The sequence below is a fragment of the Protopterus annectens genome, chromosome 7.part1 (genome assembly GCF_019279795.1).
Source record: "Protopterus annectens isolate FY-2018-M chromosome 7.part1, PAN1.0, whole genome shotgun sequence".
In the NCBI taxonomy this organism is placed as follows: Eukaryota; Metazoa; Chordata; order Ceratodontiformes; family Protopteridae; genus Protopterus; species Protopterus annectens.
Window position 1 is genome coordinate 54718964 of NC_056740.1, and position 19042 is coordinate 54738005.

The 19042-nt window shown below is 47.4% G+C and overlaps 1 protein-coding gene across 1 annotated transcript in view; it reads left to right on the forward strand.

Moving 5' to 3' along the window:
• Positions 1–19042, forward strand: part of ABTB1 (ankyrin repeat and BTB domain containing 1) — a 1282257-nt gene that overhangs the window by 1031287 nt on the left and 231928 nt on the right. Inside the window, exon 9 of the mRNA XM_044078542.1 lies at positions 18588–18686. Coding sequence (XP_043934477.1) covers positions 18588–18686 — 99 coding nt within the window. The remainder of the gene's footprint in view (positions 1–18587; positions 18687–19042) is intronic.

Below are 19042 nucleotides of genomic sequence, written 5' to 3' on the forward strand. Positions count from 1 at the left end.
GCCTTCATTCTTGCTGGATGGGTTCGGAGCCGACCTCGGCTCCGACTCGGCCACTCTAAAAGCTCGAGAGTTGGTTCCACCGGCTCGAGGCTCCCCTTATATCCCACAATGCTAGGCGAGAGTTACCTCAGATCTCGTTTGCCGCTACAGCTATCGAGGTTGGTTTTCTACCGGTTCTTGGTAAGTGACTTTTTCTTGTGTAATTTAGTCTATTAAAACCCCTTTAATTTTAATATTTTTACTTATTTCCCTTAGTTTAGAAATTTTACCCCTTCTAAAAATTCCGTTTTTCCCTCAAGAACTTTAGGTTCTTCCCTTGGGCCTATTGGCCTTTTCTCTTTCCCTAGGAGTGTGTGTGTTATTTTTATTTTAAAACCTAGTTAGTGTTTTTATTATAATTTAAACTTGACAGGGTGTAATTAGTGTGTTTGTGTGTGTGTTTGATTACACCTTTTAAAAATGTCTAAGGAAGCAAAGGTCTCCGGATTCAAGAAGTGTGATGCGTGCTGTCAGAAAATGTCTCTGACAGACGCTCACACTTCTTGTGTCTACTGTCTGGGACCTTTGCACCTGCAGGACTCCTGTGCTGTGTGCCATGGCTTCAGCCCCAGGGTCCTGCAGGAAAGAAAAAATAAATTGATCTTAAGGGGCTTACTCAAGCCAGAGGATTCCCTTTCTGTTTCTACTGGGAAGCCCTCTAAGGCATCTAGGTCTTGGGCTCCGACAACTGAGCCGAGACCTAAGGTTTCTAAACCTCTGCCTACATCGGCTCCGGCTGGAGCCGATGAGTCTCAGTCCACAGTTTCTGTGGTTCCCTCAGCTCCGGCCGGAGCTGAGGTATTAGAAGTTCCCGTGTCGGCTCCGACCAGACCTTCGGAGCCGACAACTAGGAAGAGGTCCAGGTCACCATCTCTTGGCTCCGTTCATTCGGCTCCAGGATCTCCCCTGCTGTCTGAACGGAGCCAAAGATCTCACTCCTCTAGGTCATCGAGGCTGTCGGATCATGACCTTCAGAGGGTAGTGAGTCGACTTCTTAAGTCCGAGGCACTGGCCCAGATGCTTCAGAGCCCGACTCATCAGTCGATGCCTGCCCCGGTCCATCAATATATTCCTCCTTCGACTCTCTTGAGCTCGGAGCGGGCTCCCGTCGGAACCGAGACTGTGATAGCGTCGGAGCCGATACAATTGTCTTCGGCTCCGTCGTCGGCTCCGATTTCTTCCTTGGAAGAATCTCGGCGCCGGACTTCCCTCGTCGGCTCCCAGGGGGGTGGGGGGCATCGGACCCTTGTCCGACCCTCTCCCTCTCGGTGCTTCGGCGCTGGTGAGTTCGGCTCCGACATCGGCCTCGGAGCCATCACTGTCGGTGCCAAGGGGGGTTCTTAGCTTCTCGGAGCGGGGACCTCTGGCTCTGCCTGACAGGGGTGCATTCAAGGTCATGCGGAGTGTGTTAGAGCCTGGCTCTACTCCACAGTCGGCTCCGTCCGCCCCTCCCTCTGCAGTGCCTCAGGTTAAGTCGACTCACTCCCTCATCCCGGACCGCAGAGAGCCAGCTCCTCAGGAACCCCCTGTGGGGATTTCATCCTCTTCCGAGGCCTCTCCTGATTTGGCAGAAGAGCCCCCTCGGAAGAGGAAGTGTAAGAGGAAACACATTGACTCACCTGAGTCCATCACGTCAGACACAGATTTGGATGATTCTGAGGGTTCCCCCCGTTCCCCTTCTGAAGATGTCTCATTTGCAGACATTCTGGAGATCCTGAAACAGAGGGGAAATTGGCCAGCCCTCAACCCTTCGGAGGACGAATCTGTGTATCTTGAGGCGTTGGCTCTCGTCCTTCCACCTCCTGGGTGTCCCCCTTGAACACCTCATGCAGGTGGTTGCTAAGAAGGCATGGGCGGCTCCTGATTCAGTGGACCCCACTCCCAGGAGACCCTCCAAGTTCATAACGGCACCAGCAGACAAACAGTTCTTAACAAAAGGAGTTTCTGTGGATGCTATGGTGGTAGCTGCTGCCACTAAGAAGGAGCTAGCTGATCCTTCAGTACCTGTCCATCCACCTAACAAGGAATCTAGGTCCATGGACAGGTACAGGAAGCGGATGTTCTCGTCAGCGACATTTACCATGCGTTCGCTGAACTACCTGTGCCATTTTACTCGTCTTCAAAGGGACTTGATCAAGGAAGCGAGTGAAATGTTAAAGGACCCTACAGCTGCGGGTTTCCAAGATAAGATGAACATGCAGCTGGCTACCCTTAACTCCATAACCAACTCCTCCATGCGCCTTCTTTCTTACGCGGCTGATGGAGCGAGCAGAGCCGCAGGGACAGGTGTGGCCTTACGTAGGCATGCCTGGATGCGGCTATGCAATTTTGCGGACCCCTTCAAGGCGTCTTTCACTAACAGCCCGTTTGATGGATCATCCCTCTTTGGTCCTCAAGTGAAAGAAACCTTGACTAGGTGCGAAACTGATGGCAAGACCCTTTCTGCCGTCGGAGTCCGTTTTTCTACTCCTTCTAGGCCTTACCCCAAAGGCCAGAAAGGTGGAAAGATGTGGTTCCGTAAACAATCTCAAGGGACTTAGCCTGGCGACAGAGTCGTTCCCGCCAGAGGGAGAGGCGGGAATAACAATGGTGGGCGCCGCGCTAGGGGCAGGGGGGGTCCGCAGAAGCAGGGCAATCGGGAAGCCTTCCTGACAAGCCCTTTCAGCATCCCTGAGGTGTTGCCCGACTGCCCATCTTCAGAGGCAGTCGGGGAAGATTGTCACTGTACCCAGAAGCCTGGCTATCCCTGACTCAAGACAAATGGGTACAGTCCATCATTTCGAAGGCTATTCTATCCCCTTTCTTCGCATTCCAAATCAGTCAAAAAATCCCTTCCAGATGTTCCACCGCTCAAAGGGATCTAGCGGTTTTGGAGATTTCAAAACTGCTTGCAAAAAGAACAATTCAGCCAGTTCCAGCAGACCAGCAAGGATCCGGAATCTACTCAAGGTTCTTTTAGTTCCAAAGAAAACAGGGACTGGAGACCAATTTTGGATCTCAGTATCTTGAACAGATCAGTCAAGAAAACAAGATTTCGGATGGTCACGCTGCAATCCATCCTTCCCCTTTTGGGCAAAGGAAACTGGATGTGCTCTATAGACCTTCAGGATGCGTACTATCACATAAAATGAACAGGCGCTCCAGAAGATTCCTCCGCTTCAGGCTGGGAACCAGTCATTTTCAGTTCAGGGCCCTGCCCTTTGGTCTCACCACTGCCCCCCGGGTGTTTACCAAATGCATGGCAGTGGTAGCTTCTCACCTGAGACGACAAGGATTCCAGGTGTTTCCATATTTGGACGACTGGCTCCTCACAGCTCCCACCAAGCATCTCCTTCTGATGGCCAGGGATTACACTTTTCGCATTTGTCAAAAGCTGGGTATTTCAATAAATTGCGAAAAGTCTGTTTTGTCGCCTTGTCGTACTATTACTTACATAGGCGCAAATCTAGATACAGTAAACATGTCTGTGAGACTAACACATCAGAGAGTAACAGACATTCACAAACTGGTATCACTCCTTTTCAACAACAACAGAATCAAAGCCAGGTTAGTTCTGAAAGTGTTGGGAATTATGGCAGCGGCCATACCTCTGCTTCCATTAGCCAGATTCCACATGCAGATCCTTCAATGGATGCTCTTTACTCAATGGTCATACCAGCAACTTCCAGTGTCTCACACCATTATGATCACGCAAGCGTGCAAAAATCATCTCATGTGGTGGATGTCTTCCCCTCAGCTCTTGTTGGGAAGACCCTTTGTTCCAGCCCCTCCGGTTGCTACTCTGACAACGGATGCCTCCCTGATCGGGTGGGGGGGGCATTATCAGGGCAGGACGGTCCAGGGCACATGGCAACCAAACGAATGCCACTTGCACATAAATGTTCTGGAGATGAGAGCAGTGCTTTTAGCGTTGCAAGCCCTTCAAGACTCTCTTCCCTTGGGAACGATTGCAATCCAAACAGACAATATGTCTGTAGTGTGGTACATCAACAAACAAGGCGGAACCAGGTCATACCCCCTGTGTCGAGAAGCACTCAGACTGTGGCAATGGGCGATTTCTTCTCAGCGGTTTCTGATAGCAACGCACATCCCCGGAAAGTCCAATCAAATTGCGGACAAGTTGAGCAGAGCTATCCTCATGCCTCACGAGTGGTCTCTGAAAGACTCTGTAGTGAGAGAAATTTTTCTCAAGTGGGGTCAGCCTTGCTGCGATCTTTTTGCTACTCCCCAAAACAGCAAGTGCAGGGAATATTTCACTCTATTCCCTTTACCAGGCCAACCCAGCAGAGACGCTCTAGTCCAAGTTTGGCCCCGGGGACTTCTGTATGCATTTCCTCCCTTCCCACTAATCTCTCAAGTGATACAGAAAGCTATCGCTCAGAAGGCCTCATTGATCCTCATTGCTCCTTACTGGCCTCGACAAGTGTGGTTCCCCTTTCTACATCGTTTTCTTTTGGAGCGACCATGGAATCTGGACCTAGTTCCAGATCTTTTGATCCATCAGTCGGGTCAGTTTCATCGCTCCCTCCCCTCTGAACCTCACTGCTTGGTTCCTCCAGTTCCAACCTTAGCCAGGCTTCCTCAATTATCTCACTCTGTTCGAGATATTTTAATAGCTTCCCATAAATCTTCCACTCGGAAGATTTATTTGAGTAAGTGGAAACGCTTCACATATTGGGCTCAAGGAAAGGACATAGATCCTTTCACTGCTTCCATCCAATTAGTCCTTGATTTTCTAGCTGAACTCTTCCATGCAGGTTCATCTCCTCTACACTTAAAGTTCAATTGGCAGCTATTTCTAACTTTCATGTGGGTATTTCTGAATCTGCCTTAATGTCCCACAAGCTTTGCAAAGCCTTTTTGAAAGGAGTTTTCCTTCTCAGACCTCCTATAAGAAATCCTCCTTCTCCTTGGGACCTAAATTTAGTTCTTGCTTCTTTGATTCTTCCCCCTTTCGAACCTGCAGTCTCCTGTTCTTTAAAATTATTATCATGGAAGACTCTTTTTCTGGTAGCTATTACATCAGCTAGAAGAGTTTCAGAGCTTCAAGCACTCAGCTGTCGTCCTCCTTATCTTTTGTTTCATAAGGACAGAGTATCCTTACAAACTAATCCGTCCTTTTTGCCTAAGGTGGTCTCGACGTCAAATCTAAATCAAAGCATTGATCTACCTGTCTTTTTTCCAGAATACTCCAATAGGTCTGAACAAAAATTACACTGCCTGGATGTTCACCGTCAATTGAGGTACTACTTGGATAGAACAAAACAATTCAGAAAATCTGATCAGCTGTTTGTCTCCTATGCGGAAAGCAGAAAGGGACTTTCAGTTTCAAAGGTATCATTATCCAGATGGCTAACATCTTTGATTTCCCTTGTATATGAAATTAGACATCAAAAGCTGCCTAATAAACCTAAGGCCCATTCCACCAGAGCTTTGGCTACTTCTTTAGCCTTCCAAGACAGACTGCCTATTGACACCATTTGTGCAGCGGCTACTTGGGCTACTCCTCACACTTTCATTTCTCATTATAAGTTGGATTTAGCTTCTAGGCATAGAGCTAACTTTGGTTCCACTGTTCTCAGGAGTCTGTTCCGTTAGGCCACCGGGACAAGGTGCTAGGGGCGGTCCCATCCAGCAAGAATGAAGGCGAGATAGACAACTTAACATATAGAAGTTATGTTCTTACCATAACATTCCATGTTAGTTGTCTTCTTCTCGCCTTCTTCTTCCCCACCCTCCTTCCCCCTGGCCTGGACAGACCTAGAGGAGTTGTGATTGTGACCTCTCTTTCTACCACCTCTTTCTTAAGACATATGCTGTTGTGCATATTTCCTGGTTCAGGATGTAGGTCACCCTTCTTTCTTCCTGTTGTTAGAGGTGGACTCTGTTTACAGTTATACTGTTACTATTATAAGCTGGGGTTAGCTTACAAACGAGATCTGAGGTAACTCTCGCCTAGCATTGTGGGATATAAGGGGAGCCTCGAGCCGGTGGAACCAACTCTCGAGCTTTTAGAGTGGCCGAGTCGGAGCCGAGGTCGGCTCCGAACCCATCCAGCAAGAAGAAGGCGAGAAGAAGACAACTAACATGGAACGTTATGGTAAGAACATAACTTCTATTTCTAGGACTATGGACAGCTACGGGAAGCGCATTTTTAGTTCAGCGGCTTTTTCTATGCGATCCCTGAACTATTTGACCCACTTTACACATCTACAGAGGGATCTAATCAAAGAGTTGGGAGATACCCTCCAGGGTACTACAGATGCTGCTGTTTCAGAGAAAGTTACAGCACATCTCAATACCCTTACATCCATTGTTAACTCATCCATGAGGCTGATCTCATACGCAGCCGAAGGATCGAGTAGGGCAGCAGCTTCAGCGATTGCTCTTCGAAGACAATCCTGGATGTGCTTATGTTCATTTGCGGAAGCCTTCAAGTCTTCCTTTACCAACGCCCCATTTGATGGTGCCACTCTCTTTGGCCCAAAAGTAAAGGAGACCCTTACCTGGTGTGAACAGGAGGGAAAGACTCTGTCTGCTGTCGGAGTCCATTTTTCCACCCCATCCAGACCGTACCCCAAAGGGCAACGCGGTGGGAAAATGTGGTTTCGAAAACCCCAAGGATCTTTCCCAGGCACGCAGGGTGATGCCCCCTCTAGAGGCAGAGGAGGGGGCAGAGGTGGAAGACGCCGCCCTGGCGGCAGAGGGGGTCCGCAAAACCAAGGTGACAGGGATACACCCCCTGGAAAACCTTTCCAGCACTCCTGAGAGGAGGCCCAACTGTCCTGCTCTGGAGGCAGTCGGGGGTCGCTTAGCTTTATACCCTCAGGCCTGGCAAAACATTACTACAGACAACTGGGTAAAAAGCGTTGTTACCAGAGGTTACAGAATACCATTCCTATCCACCCCCATTCCAAAGACAAGACTCCCAGATGTGCCGTCCCATCTGCGAGATCCAGCAGCTATAGAAATTTCAAAGCTGCTAGAAAAAAGAGTCATCCAACCAGTCCCAGCGGACCAAATAGGATTAGGAACTTACTCAAGGTTCTTTTTAGTTCCAAAGAAGACAGGGGACTGGAGGCCGATTCTGGACCTAAGCAACCTCAACACCTTCGTCAAGAAAGAAAAGTTCCGAATGGTCACGCTTCAATCAATCCTTCCATTCTTACAGAAGGACGACTGGATGTGCTCAATAGATCTGAAGGACGCATACTACCACATCAAAATGGCCAGGGCGTCCAGAGATCATTTGCGCTTCGGCTGGGAGCCAGTCACTATCAGTTTGAGCCCTGCCCTTTGGTCTGACCTCAGCCCCAGGGTTTTCACCAAATGCATGGCAGTGGTAGCGTCTCATCTGAGGCGCCTAGGATTCAGGTGTTTCCGTATCTGGACGACTGGCTCCTTTCTGCCACCACCCGGCGTCAACTGATACAGGCCAGAGATTACACTCTACAACTTTGTGTTCACCTCGGAATTTCCGTAAATTTCAAAAAATCTTTACTACAGCCATCACAGCGTATCTTATTCATAGGAGCGGAATTAGATACGCATCAGTTAATTCTAAGGCTTCCTCCAGAAAGGATAGCTTCACTTCAAACACACATATCTCTTCTTCTGTCATCAAGAAAATCCCCAGCAAAACTGGTACTAAAGGTTTTGGGCCTCATGGCAGCTTCTCTCATTGCGATACCATTGGGAAGACTGCACATGAGAGTTCTACAATGGCTACTGTTTGCACAATGGTCTTTCCAACATCTACCTCTGACACACGAAATTCTGATCACAAACACATGCAAGTTGCACCTAGTCTGGTGGCTTCGGACTTGCAACCTTTCCAGAGGAAGACCATTTGTGCTACCCACGCCGACAGCTACGGTGACCACGGACGCTTCCCTGATAGGGTGGGGGGGCATCTTTCAGGGACAGACAGTCCAAGGCGAATGGACCAATTTAGAGTACAATCTGCACATCAATGTTCTGGAGTTGAGGGCGGTGTTTCTAGCGTTGCAGCACTTTGCTCCCCTTCTTCCTCTAGGGACTATTGCAGTTCAGACGGACAACATGTCTGTAGTCTGGTACATAAACAAGCAGGGGGGAACCAAGTCCTATCAGCTATGCAGAGAGGCCATGAGAATTTGGCAATGGGCGGAGTCCACGGGCCGCTTTTTGATAGCAACGCACATCCCGGGGTCATCCAACGTCATAGCCGACAGGCTGAGCAGAGCAATCCTGTTGCCGCACGAGTGGTCCCTAAAACAGTCAGTTGCGAAGAAGATTTTTCGCAAGTGGGGCCAGCCTTCCTGCGATCTGTTTGCGTCTCCAATGAACGCCAAATGCAGGAGCTATTTTGCCCTATTACCCCCTCCACTAGTTCACGATTGGCCCCCGGGCCTCCTGTGTGCTTTTCCTCCTTTTCCCCTGATTGCCAAGTTTCTGCAGAAAGCCAACAACCTGCAAAGGACGATCATCCTCATTGCCCCATTCTAGCCTCGTCAAATTTGGTTCCCCTTTCTTCTGACACACCGCATTCGGGGACCCTGGATCCTGGACCCAGAGCCAGATCTACTGACTCACTCGTCAGGGGCTCCCCACCCCTCGCTCTTGTCCCTCCATCTAGCAGCTTGGCTGCTCTGATTCCCTACTTAGCCAGGTCTGATCTTCTTTCACCTGCAGTTCAGAATATACTAGTGGCTTCTCATAAAGCTTCCACTACTAAGACCTACACTAGTAAATGGAAGCTTTGTATTCTGGGCAAATACACAGCAATTGGACCCTGTCATAGCTCCTTTAAACAAAATCTTGGAGTTTTAACAGAATTGTTCCACCAAGGTGCTTCTCCTGCTACTTTAAGAGTGCAATTGGCTGCCATCTCCAACTTTCATGTGGAAGAATGTGGGGCTCCTGTTATGGCCCACAGACTTTGTAAGGCCTTTTTAAAGGGGTCTTTTCATATTAGACCACCAGTTAGATCTCCTACATCCCCTTGGAGTCTAAACCTCTTATTATCTAAATTGATGTTACCCCCATTTGAACCAGCCTCCTCTTGTCCATTGAAGTATTTGTCGTGGAAGACCCTCTTCTTGGTAGCCATTACATCCGCTAGGCGAGTATCTGAGCTTCAGGCTCTCTCCGTTAAACACCCTTATTTAATCTTTCACTCTGACAGAGTATCTCTTCAAACTAATTCATCCTTTCTTCCCAAAGTTTGCTCTATTAATAATATTAATCAATCCATTGAATTACCCACCTTTTTCAAGAATCACTCCAATAAAATGGAGTATATGTTACACAAGTTGGATGTCCACAGACAACTTAGATTTTACTTGGATAGAACAAAAGATCACAGAAAATCTGATCAACTTTTTGTAGCCTTTGCTGATAGCAGGAAAGGTGTAGCGGTTACTAAAAGAACTCTTTCTAAATGGTTAACTGATTGTATTATCTATGTTTATGATTCTTCAAATCAAGCTTTATCTGTCAAACCCAAAGGACATTCTACAAGATCAGTGTCTACATCCCTGGCTCATGCAGCTCGCCTACCATTAGACGCTATTTGTGCGGCTGCTACTTGGTCTAAACCACATACATTCATTTCTCATTACAAGGTAGACAAGGTTTCTAGGGACAGGGCAACCTTTGGTTCCACTGTGCTCAAGAACGTCCTCCCGTGAGTTCCTCAGGAACATGGAGCTAGGGATGCTACCCATGTGTAAGAACAAACGGCGAGATCGAACACTCACACATATAGAAGTTATGTCCTTACCATAACGTTCCATGTGGAGTGTTCATCTCGCCTTTGTTCTTACATTCCCACCCTCAGGAAGAACGTTCATTTTGGTGCCTGGTCTGGGTTATCCTGCTTCTGCATTGCAGTTGTTGTATATATGATATACATGTATATATATATATATATATATATATAGATAGAAGTATTTTTTGTGTCTATGTGAGTTTTGGCATGAATGTGTCTCTCTCTGACTGCTGGTTTGCTTGCAAACTAGATCTGAGGTAAAGGCAGAGGGGGATTGTGGGTATTAGGTTGTCTCGAGCTTCTTCTCGATGCAGAGCTTGCAGCGGCGACGGAGCCGAGGATCGGCTCCGAACCCATGTGTAAGAACAAAGGCGAGATGAACACTCCACATGGAACGTTATGGTAAGGACATAACTTCTATTTTCAGCTACTGAAAAACTATTTTGGGTTAGGGAGTGAAGGTCATCTAGTGTGGGGGCAGCGCATATAAGGGTGGTATCATCTGCATATTGCACTACAGAGGCATTAGGTGTGGAGGAGGAGGAGAGCTGGTTGGTGAATAAGGAGAAGAGTAATGGGCCAATGATAGATCCCTGAGGGACCCCTAGGGATACTGAAAGATATGCAGACAGTTGGTTTTGACATTGTACGGCTTGCTTCCGTCTGGATAGGTAGCTTTTAAACCATAAGATGGAAGGAGGACTGATATTAAGGGTGCATAGTATATTAAAAGCATATTGTGGTTGACCATATCAAAAGCCTTAGAGCCAAAAATACTGTAGAAATACATTGCCCAGTTGAGAGGAATTATGGGTAAGGGAGGAGTCAGAACCTTGGATCCAAAGGTTTGAGGTTGCCGAGGCCGGATCCAAGTCCCAAAAGTTGAACCAGGTGAAAATAGGGCAAAAAGGATCTGATGTTATGGTAAGCACATAACTTTCTTTTTCCCTGTGTGCTCTGTCCTCTAGCTACCATTTGTTAAAACAGCTCTTCTTGTGCAGTCTTGCACTCAGCCAGCCTTTTCTTCATTTCAGCCTCTGATTTTTGCAGTTATATCAGTTCATCTGAATAGCTATTTAAAGCTTCTTCCATTTTTTCCAGCATTTTGTCATTTGATTTGGTAAGTTGCTTTGCTATTCCATTTAGTTTAATCAACTCTGAGCACATTTGATTTTTTTTCCTCTAGATTACTGGAAGCCATGATCTGATGTTGTTAAGCTTCTTTCCATTCATCACTGATGGGTTTGGTTGCAAGCTCTCGAAATCAAGTCAGCCTCTTTACCAAGCTTGTGCCAGCCAAAAACTCTCGAGCTAAGCTTCTATCCCAGAATGCCCTTCTCCCTTTTACCTCAGATCTTGTTTGGCGCATAGCCGTAAAGCCACGTTTCAGCCGAGCTCTCAGCTAAGTAGAACTTTATTTGATATTTGGTGTGGAAAACTTTCGATATCTTCCTTTTTTACTGAGCGATTAGTATTTCTAGTGTGTTTTCTTCTGTCAGACCCTGATTTTTCTTCTCTGCTCTACCTTTTGTTACCGTTGATAAACTTTCAAGTACCATTGTTGGTATGGCCTTTCCTCCCTTAGCCTTGTGGTTTTTCTTCAATACCATTGCTGTTTTCCTTTTTTTTCCTAGCCTGTTAGTGTTTGTTTCAGTAAGGTGTTTCTGTTTCACTCTTACATATCACTATAGTGATGTAACTGTGTGGCTTTTTTGAACTGTGACTTATTAGTTCTGACTGGTTATACTGTTTGCCTGTGGTGTCTTTCTATCAAGATGTCAGATAAGAAAGGTACTTCAGGTTTTAAACATTATGCTTCATGTAATGGCAAGTTACCTAATGGTGATTCCCACAATGATTGTGTAAACTGTTTGGGGGTGCCCCATCTCTCGGTGCAACCTCCTTGTGACATTTGTCAGAGTTTCAGTCAACGCAGTCTTAATGAGCGCAAAAATAAACTGATACTGAAAGGATTACTTAAGTCTCCCTTTTCAGAGGCCATTTCTGTGATGGAGGTCTCAACCCCTCCTACAAAAGATAAAAAGAGGTCCCACTCGGTTCCCTCCTCACCATGGGGTGTTCAGGGTAAGCCTGTAAAATCAAAGGTCCCAAAGTTGTCCTAAGAGCATAAATCTACCTCTATGGCTCCATCCTTGTCAGCTTTGAGCATCTCGAAACCTACGATACCGGTGCCAGCTTCGGTACCAGTCCTGCCTCTGGCACTGATAATAGACCTCCCTATGCCTACTACAACTTTGGCACCTGTGGCCACTACGGCTCAGGGCACACCCTCGATACCTTCGTCAGTTAAAATTTTGGAACCGACCGTTTTGGCTCCAAGTGCCACTTTGGCACCGAGCGTTTTTCCGACCAAACTGGATTTGACCCCATTACTCCCAGTCTCGAAACTTCAGACTTCGGTGCCGGCAGACCTTGCACCATAGACCTGATATTCCCTTCCATAGCTCCATTTCTGGGCCAGGTGTATAGCCCGTTCATTGACCGACCTGACTCTCTCCATCCAGAGTATCCACTAGATCTACCAGGAGCCTGTCAGAACACGACGTGGTGTGTCTTGTGGTTCAGCTGTTGGCAGCCAGGGGTTACCCACACTTTCTAAGACCCATCCACCTGCAGGGCTTGGGATGGTTTCTCCAGGGATTCCTTCTTACACTCCGCCTTCGACCATTTCGGTTCCGAAGCCTTCTGCTCCGACATCCTTCTCGGAACCCATCACCTCGGCGCCTATAGTGGACCTCACTCAAGCTCCGGGTTTGTCCCTTTGATCTTCAGTTCCTGCGGTACCAGTCTTTCCTCAATCTGGTGATTGGGGGGCGGGCGCCTTGGCCTGGGGCTTGGAGCCATGTTTGTCCTGGGTTCCATCCTCGGTGTTCATAGCTACATCTGCACAGATCCTGCTTGAGGCTCCATCTGTGGGGGCAGGTTCATTGGAGCAGGGTGTGACCCCGGTCCCAAGGTTGTCTTTCTCGGTTCCATGCTCCAATCCCTCTTTGGGCAGACCTGCGTTCATAGGTTCATAGGTTCATACTAGGCTATCTGCCCTAGGGCATTTATAAGCCTAGCCAGAGTGTGTTTGGCTTTTGCCACCCATTTTAAATTAATTTTGCTATGCCCTTTTTCGAAGTTAGTATACTGTGCCCCTGTCTAACAGTGACACAGAAGTGATACCCGGGGTAAACCTACTGTCTCCCATCCACTCATCAAGATTCCTCTTGAAGAGAGTCAATGAGGGACTCTGCCTAACCTGGACTGGGATTTTATTCCAGAGTGAAGGGAGCCTCTGGGTTATGAATCTGTTCCTCCAGCAAGTCCTATTTATTTCAGTGCTGAGGTTCAAGTCTCTCGAGCGCGTAGCTCGATGGGATTTGGATTTTCTGAGGTGCAGCATGTCCATTAATTCCGGGTTGGACATGGCTTTATACGTCAGGCACAGATCGCCTCTGAGCAGGCGGTATGCCACTGAGTAGAGCTGGAGTTTCTTTAACCAGGCAGCATATGGCATCTGTTTGAGCCCTTTGATCCTCTTGGTTAGGTACTTTTGGGGTCTTTCCAGTTGCTGCAGGTGTCTGGTAAGGTACATCCCAAAAGGGGCATTGTACTCAATTATGGGCCTGATGAGGGATGAATAAAGAGGCACGATGACCTCCCCTGATCTAGATGTGAATCCCTTCATGATTAGGTGGGCTATATAAAATATTTTTCTAACCACTTTGGCCACGTGGTTGTCAAATGAGAGATTGCTATCAACTTGGGTCCCCAGGTCCCTAATTACTTCTTCTGTACTGAATGGATTACCACCTATGTGGTAATTTGTGGACACTTTGTTTTTGCCAAAGGGGATGACTATACACTTTTTGGCGTTTAGCTTGAGGCCATGGCTCTGGCACCAGTTGTCTGTTTCTGTGAGGCCCTTTTGGAGGATGCTTATGTCGGCTGGAGTGTTGATTATGGCGCCCAGTTTGCAGTCATCTGCGAACTTGGTCAGCCACAGTCCTTCCGTGTTGGCCTGTACCTCCAAGAAATATATACCGAACAAGAGAGGTCCCAGGACTGAGCCTTGTGGGACGCCACTTGTAACTGGTTTGGAGTCTGACATGGCTCCAGCAATTCTAACCATGTGGGTTCTGTCCTTGAGCCAGTTTGCAACCCATCTAGTGACATTGGGATTTATATTTAAGCTGGTGAGCTTATCTATAATGCTCGAGTGGGGTATTGTATCGAAGGCTTTTGCGAGGTCCAGGTAGGCTGTGTGGACCACCTTCCCCTCGTCAATGGCCTTGGTGAAAGTTTCAAAGAAATCAACCAGGTTTAAGAGGCAGGATCTGCCCTTAACAAAGCCGAACTGGGTAGGATCCAGTGTCTGTAGGTCCCCAATATCTTTATTTATGAGGTCCATGATGATCCTTTCCATAGCTTTGCAGACCAAGCTAGTCAGGCTTATGGGGTGATAGTTTCCAGGATCCGTTGAGGCACCACCTTTGTGGAGAGGGACCACTGTTGCTGTACGCCACTCTTTGGGTACATATCCTGTAGTAAGGCTGAGATTGAACAGTAGTTTTATGTTTGGGTTTAACTCTTCTTGGAGTTCATGTAGGATGCAGCCCGGGACACCGTCTGGTCCCATTGTTGCTGTGTTTTTTGCTTTGGAGAGGGCAGGTCTTACCTGAGCATCTGAGATGTTAGGGGGGGAAGCACTCTGCTGGGATAGATATTTGCCCTTTTGGTGGGGGGGGGAGTTTGCGCTGAACCTGTCAGCTAGGATGTTGGCAGTGTCTGTGGGTTCGGTGTATTTTTTGTCATTTTGGACTAATTCTGAGCATATCTGGGAATTCCCACCCAGGTTCCTAACATAACTAAAAAAAGCCTTGTGATTATCCTTAGTGTCCTGTGCAATTTTTCTCTCGAAGCTGGCCTTAGACGATTTTATGAGTGCCCATAGTTTTTTGCTAATACTGATCAGAGATGCCTTCCCTTTTTGGGATTTTGCTCTATCATGTAGTAGCTTCCTCCTTCTATTGTATAGTTTGTTTATGGCTGGGGTCCACCAGACAGGAGGACGCCTGCCTTTGGAGGATTGGGTCTTGGTTTTATTTGGGATTGCATGATCCATGCATTCCTAAAGGTGTTCATAGAATGCGTTTATAAAGGATTCTGCGGTCTGGGCCATATTTTCCACAGGCCCGGGGGCTTTGAAGGATTCCACCTCGGTTTTGAGGAGTGTGAAATTTGCTTTAGAGAAGTTTTTCACTGTGGTTTTCTGGGCAGGGGGTGGGGTTGGGATGTGAATATCCAGTGAGATTAGTTTATGGTCTGATCTTACCAGTGAGGGATACACTTCTGGTCTGGAGCATAGAGTCCCCATGTTGGTGATGATCAAGTCCAGTATCTTTTCCCCTCTTGTGGGAGTGGTAACAAGTTGTTCCATAGCATTTGAGTTTATAAATTCTAGGAACCTTTGGGCTAGGATGTTGGAGCTAGAGTAATGCTCCCAGTCTATGTTTGGGTAGTTGAAGTCGCCCAATATAATGGTGTTTGGAGAGACCTTCATATTTTCCAGTGTTCTCAGGAAGGCCGAGTGGGGTTCTTGGGTTTGGGAGGGTGGTCTGTAGCAGGCTATAAACTGGAAGGCAGTTTTACCCACTGTTAGTTGTACATGGATAGTCCCTGATGCTTCGTGCTGTGCCACCAACCTGGAGGTGTGGGTATCTTTGACGAATATTGATACTCCCCTTCCTTTTGTGGTTCGGTCCAAGTTTTGGGGCCGAAAAGCATGGTATGAGGTATAACCTGGTAGTGCTGGGGTGCTCTCGGGAGCCTTGAACCAGGTTTCTGTTACTGCACAGATATCGATGTTCTCCATGCTAAGGAGAGTTTTGAGTGCATGCATCTTGAGGTTTAGACTTCTGGCGTTGAGTAGCATTACTCTTAGTTTCTTATCCCTTGTGATACCTATGGAGGTGGGTTTGTCTTTTGAGCCTTGCCTAAAAAAGGCACTATGGGGGTAGCAAGAGCCTTTGCCAATATCCGAAAGCCCAGGGGTGACAGGTGCAAGCTATCCCTAGCGAAGCTTGGCTTGTCGAGCATGTCATCCCAGGCTGACAGGCATTGGATCCCCTTTGAGTGACACCAATACTTAAGCCAATTGTTGAAATTGATCATCTTGTCTTCATATTATGGCATCATTCTTGGTGAGGGTAAGATGCTACTCAAGGTCAGGGTCATACCGGCCTGGGCTGCATGCTCAGAGAGCTCCTCTATGTCTCTTTTCATGTAGTCCAGGGAGGTACGTCTCAGGTCATTCACACCAGCATGGACAATGACTGAGTCATATTTGTACTTGCCTTGGAGTGACCTGAGTGCTTGTGTTATGTGGCGGATCCTATGGAGAGGGTTCTCGCTTCTGAAAGCACTCCTTTGACATCGGAACCCCAGTTTTCACCCCATGAGCTACAGCTGCCACAGACCACCCCCCTGGGGCACCAGGCAGAGCAGCCGCAGGACACCCCTGTTCAGGGTACCCAGTCTTCCGAGTCCTCCTCAGAGACCCCCACTGAGGAGCCCCCTCAAAAGAGGACATGCAAGAGGATGCACATGGACTCACCCGAGGAGTCCTTAACGGAAGACACTGATTACGATGATGGTGAAGGGTCCCCATTGTCACCTCCTGATGATATCTCCTTTGGAGACATCCTGGAAATGCTAAAACAGAGAGGTGACTGGATGCCCTCCAACCCTTCGTCTGAGGAGTCCATGTTCCTGCAGGCTTTCCGCACCCGGCCTTCTACCTCTTGGGTGACCCCGCCTGCCAACGAGCTCATCGTGCAGCGAGTTTGGAAGAACCCTGATTCCATTGAGGTGATCCCACGGAGATCTGACAAAATTCTGTGCCCGAGGATAATGCACATTGGTCTAGAGGGTTACCAGTCGATGATATGGTGGTGGCATCGGCGACTGTGAAAAAAGACTTGGCTGAGGAAAGCCCCGCTGTCCACCCGACCAACAGGGAGACCCGGGTGGTGGACAGACTTGGAAAGTGAATTTTTACATCAGGGACCTTTGCTATATTATCCCTGATCTATTTGGCACATTTTACGGGGCTCCAGCGGGACTTGATCTCCGAACTCTCTGGGACACTTGCAGGACAGCTGTCTGATGAGGTCAGGGACAAGGTGGCCACACAGCTTGCACCCCTGGAATCAATATCCCACTCGTCCATGAGCTTGCTCTCACATGTAACTGAAGGGGTGGCTGGAGCAAAGGTTTTGGGCATTGTTATGAGGCGTCATGCCTGGATGCACATTTGTGACCTCGCGGACCCCTTCAAGTTTTCCTTTTTGAATGTTCCCATCGCAGCATCCTCCCTTTTTGGCTCCAAAGTGAAGGACACGCTAGCCAGGTGCAAGCAAGATGGAAAGACCTATCTGCCATAGGCCTATGATTTCCCAGTCCTCAATGTACCTTCTCCAGGAATCAGAGGAGTGGGAAAATGTGGCACAAAAAATCTCAGGGTCCTTTTCGTGCCGCACGTTGTGATGATACCCCCAGGGGCAGAGGGGGTAACAATTCTGGAAGACACCCCTACAGAAGCAGAGGGGGGTCCTTGTAAGCAAGGCTCCAGAGACTCCTCCTCTGGACAGCCTTATCAGCGCTCCTGAGGAGCAGCCCGATTGCTTACCTCTGGAAACAGTCAGGGATCATTTTTCTCTGCACCAAGCTGCCTGGCAATCTATTATCTCCGATCGATGGGTGCAGAGCATAATCACCAGAGGTTACACCATTCCCCTTTCTTGTCTACCAAATCTTCCAAAGAAGCTTCCCGACGTTCCACCCAGTCAAAGGGAAGAAGCAGCTTCAGAGATAATAAAGCTGTCTCAAAAAAGTGTCAGCCAACCAGTCCCACCAGACCAATGTGGATCCGGATTCTACTTAAGATTCTTTTTGGTGCCAAAAAAGACAGGGGACTGAAGACACATTCTGGATCTCAGCAGCTTAAACAAGTGCGTCACCCAAACCAAATTCCGGATGGTCACGGTTCAGTCCCTTCTCTCATTTTAAGGGAGGATGATCGGATGTGCTCGATAGATTTCCGGGATGCTTATTATTACCACATCAAAATGGACAAACGCTCCAGGAGTCTGCTTCGCTTCTGGCTAGGGGCCAGTCATTATCAATTTTGTGCCCTGCCGTTCGGTCTCTCTACAACCCCCAGAGTGTTCATGAAGTGCATGGCAGTGGTCACAGCTCACTTGAGACTACAAGGATTCCGGGTGTTTCCATATTTGGACAACTGGCTCCTCACCGCCCCCACCAAGCAACTTCTGGTAACAGCACTGGATTACACACACACACTGGCAAAATATTTGGGAATAACAATACATTGGGAGAAATCATACCTTACTCCTACACAACAAATAGAATTAATTTCAATACCTGGTCATGTTTCCATTCCATATTTTGTTACTTTAATTTGTTTATTAGTTTGTTTTAGTTTGGTTCGTTTAATAATGGTTAAGGTGTTTCTCACATCATGTGTTGAGTTAATGAACTGGTTCTGTTACACCAAGATCATTTGACTTTCTCACTTGCATTTGAGAATTGCTTTGCAAATTTATTGTTTGTTCACTCTAAGGGTGCCAGTATGTATTGCAAGTCTTCTGTGTTAGCCAATTTTCAGATTTTTTGGCTGAAATTTTTATTTACTTTGAAGATATATTTTATTTGAATCCTTATTATACAAATACTGTGAAAGGATATATGTTTTATTATTCTTTTACAGGTGGGCTTTGGGGAGCTTCCGTTTGACAGTACGGATAACTTCAGCAGCTATCCTGATGCCTGCTTCCGTGTACAGGACTACAACTTTCTGTGTCATAAGGTCTGTGCAGAACTTCTAGAAGACTTAAGAACTAACCAGAACTTTACATTAATTGCTTGTGAAATTAAATTGACTTGAACATTGCAATTTTAGAAGTTCTTAGACCCAGTGACTTAAAGTATTTATTTTCTGCATGGAGGGTGGGGGTTTAAAAGTGTAAATTATCTTGAAAATGCTGGACATGGTCAGAAAGTTAGTTTTACTGTATTCTGAAGACTGTGCTGGTGACATCCGAGTTCACATGAATTTGGCTTCTGAAGGTGTGTTACTAGCTACGTATCCCTTATAGTAATGTTATGCTTGGTGGTCACTGCCAAGTATGTGTGTGTCTTTGCTTGTGTTTGTGTTGCTAGCAG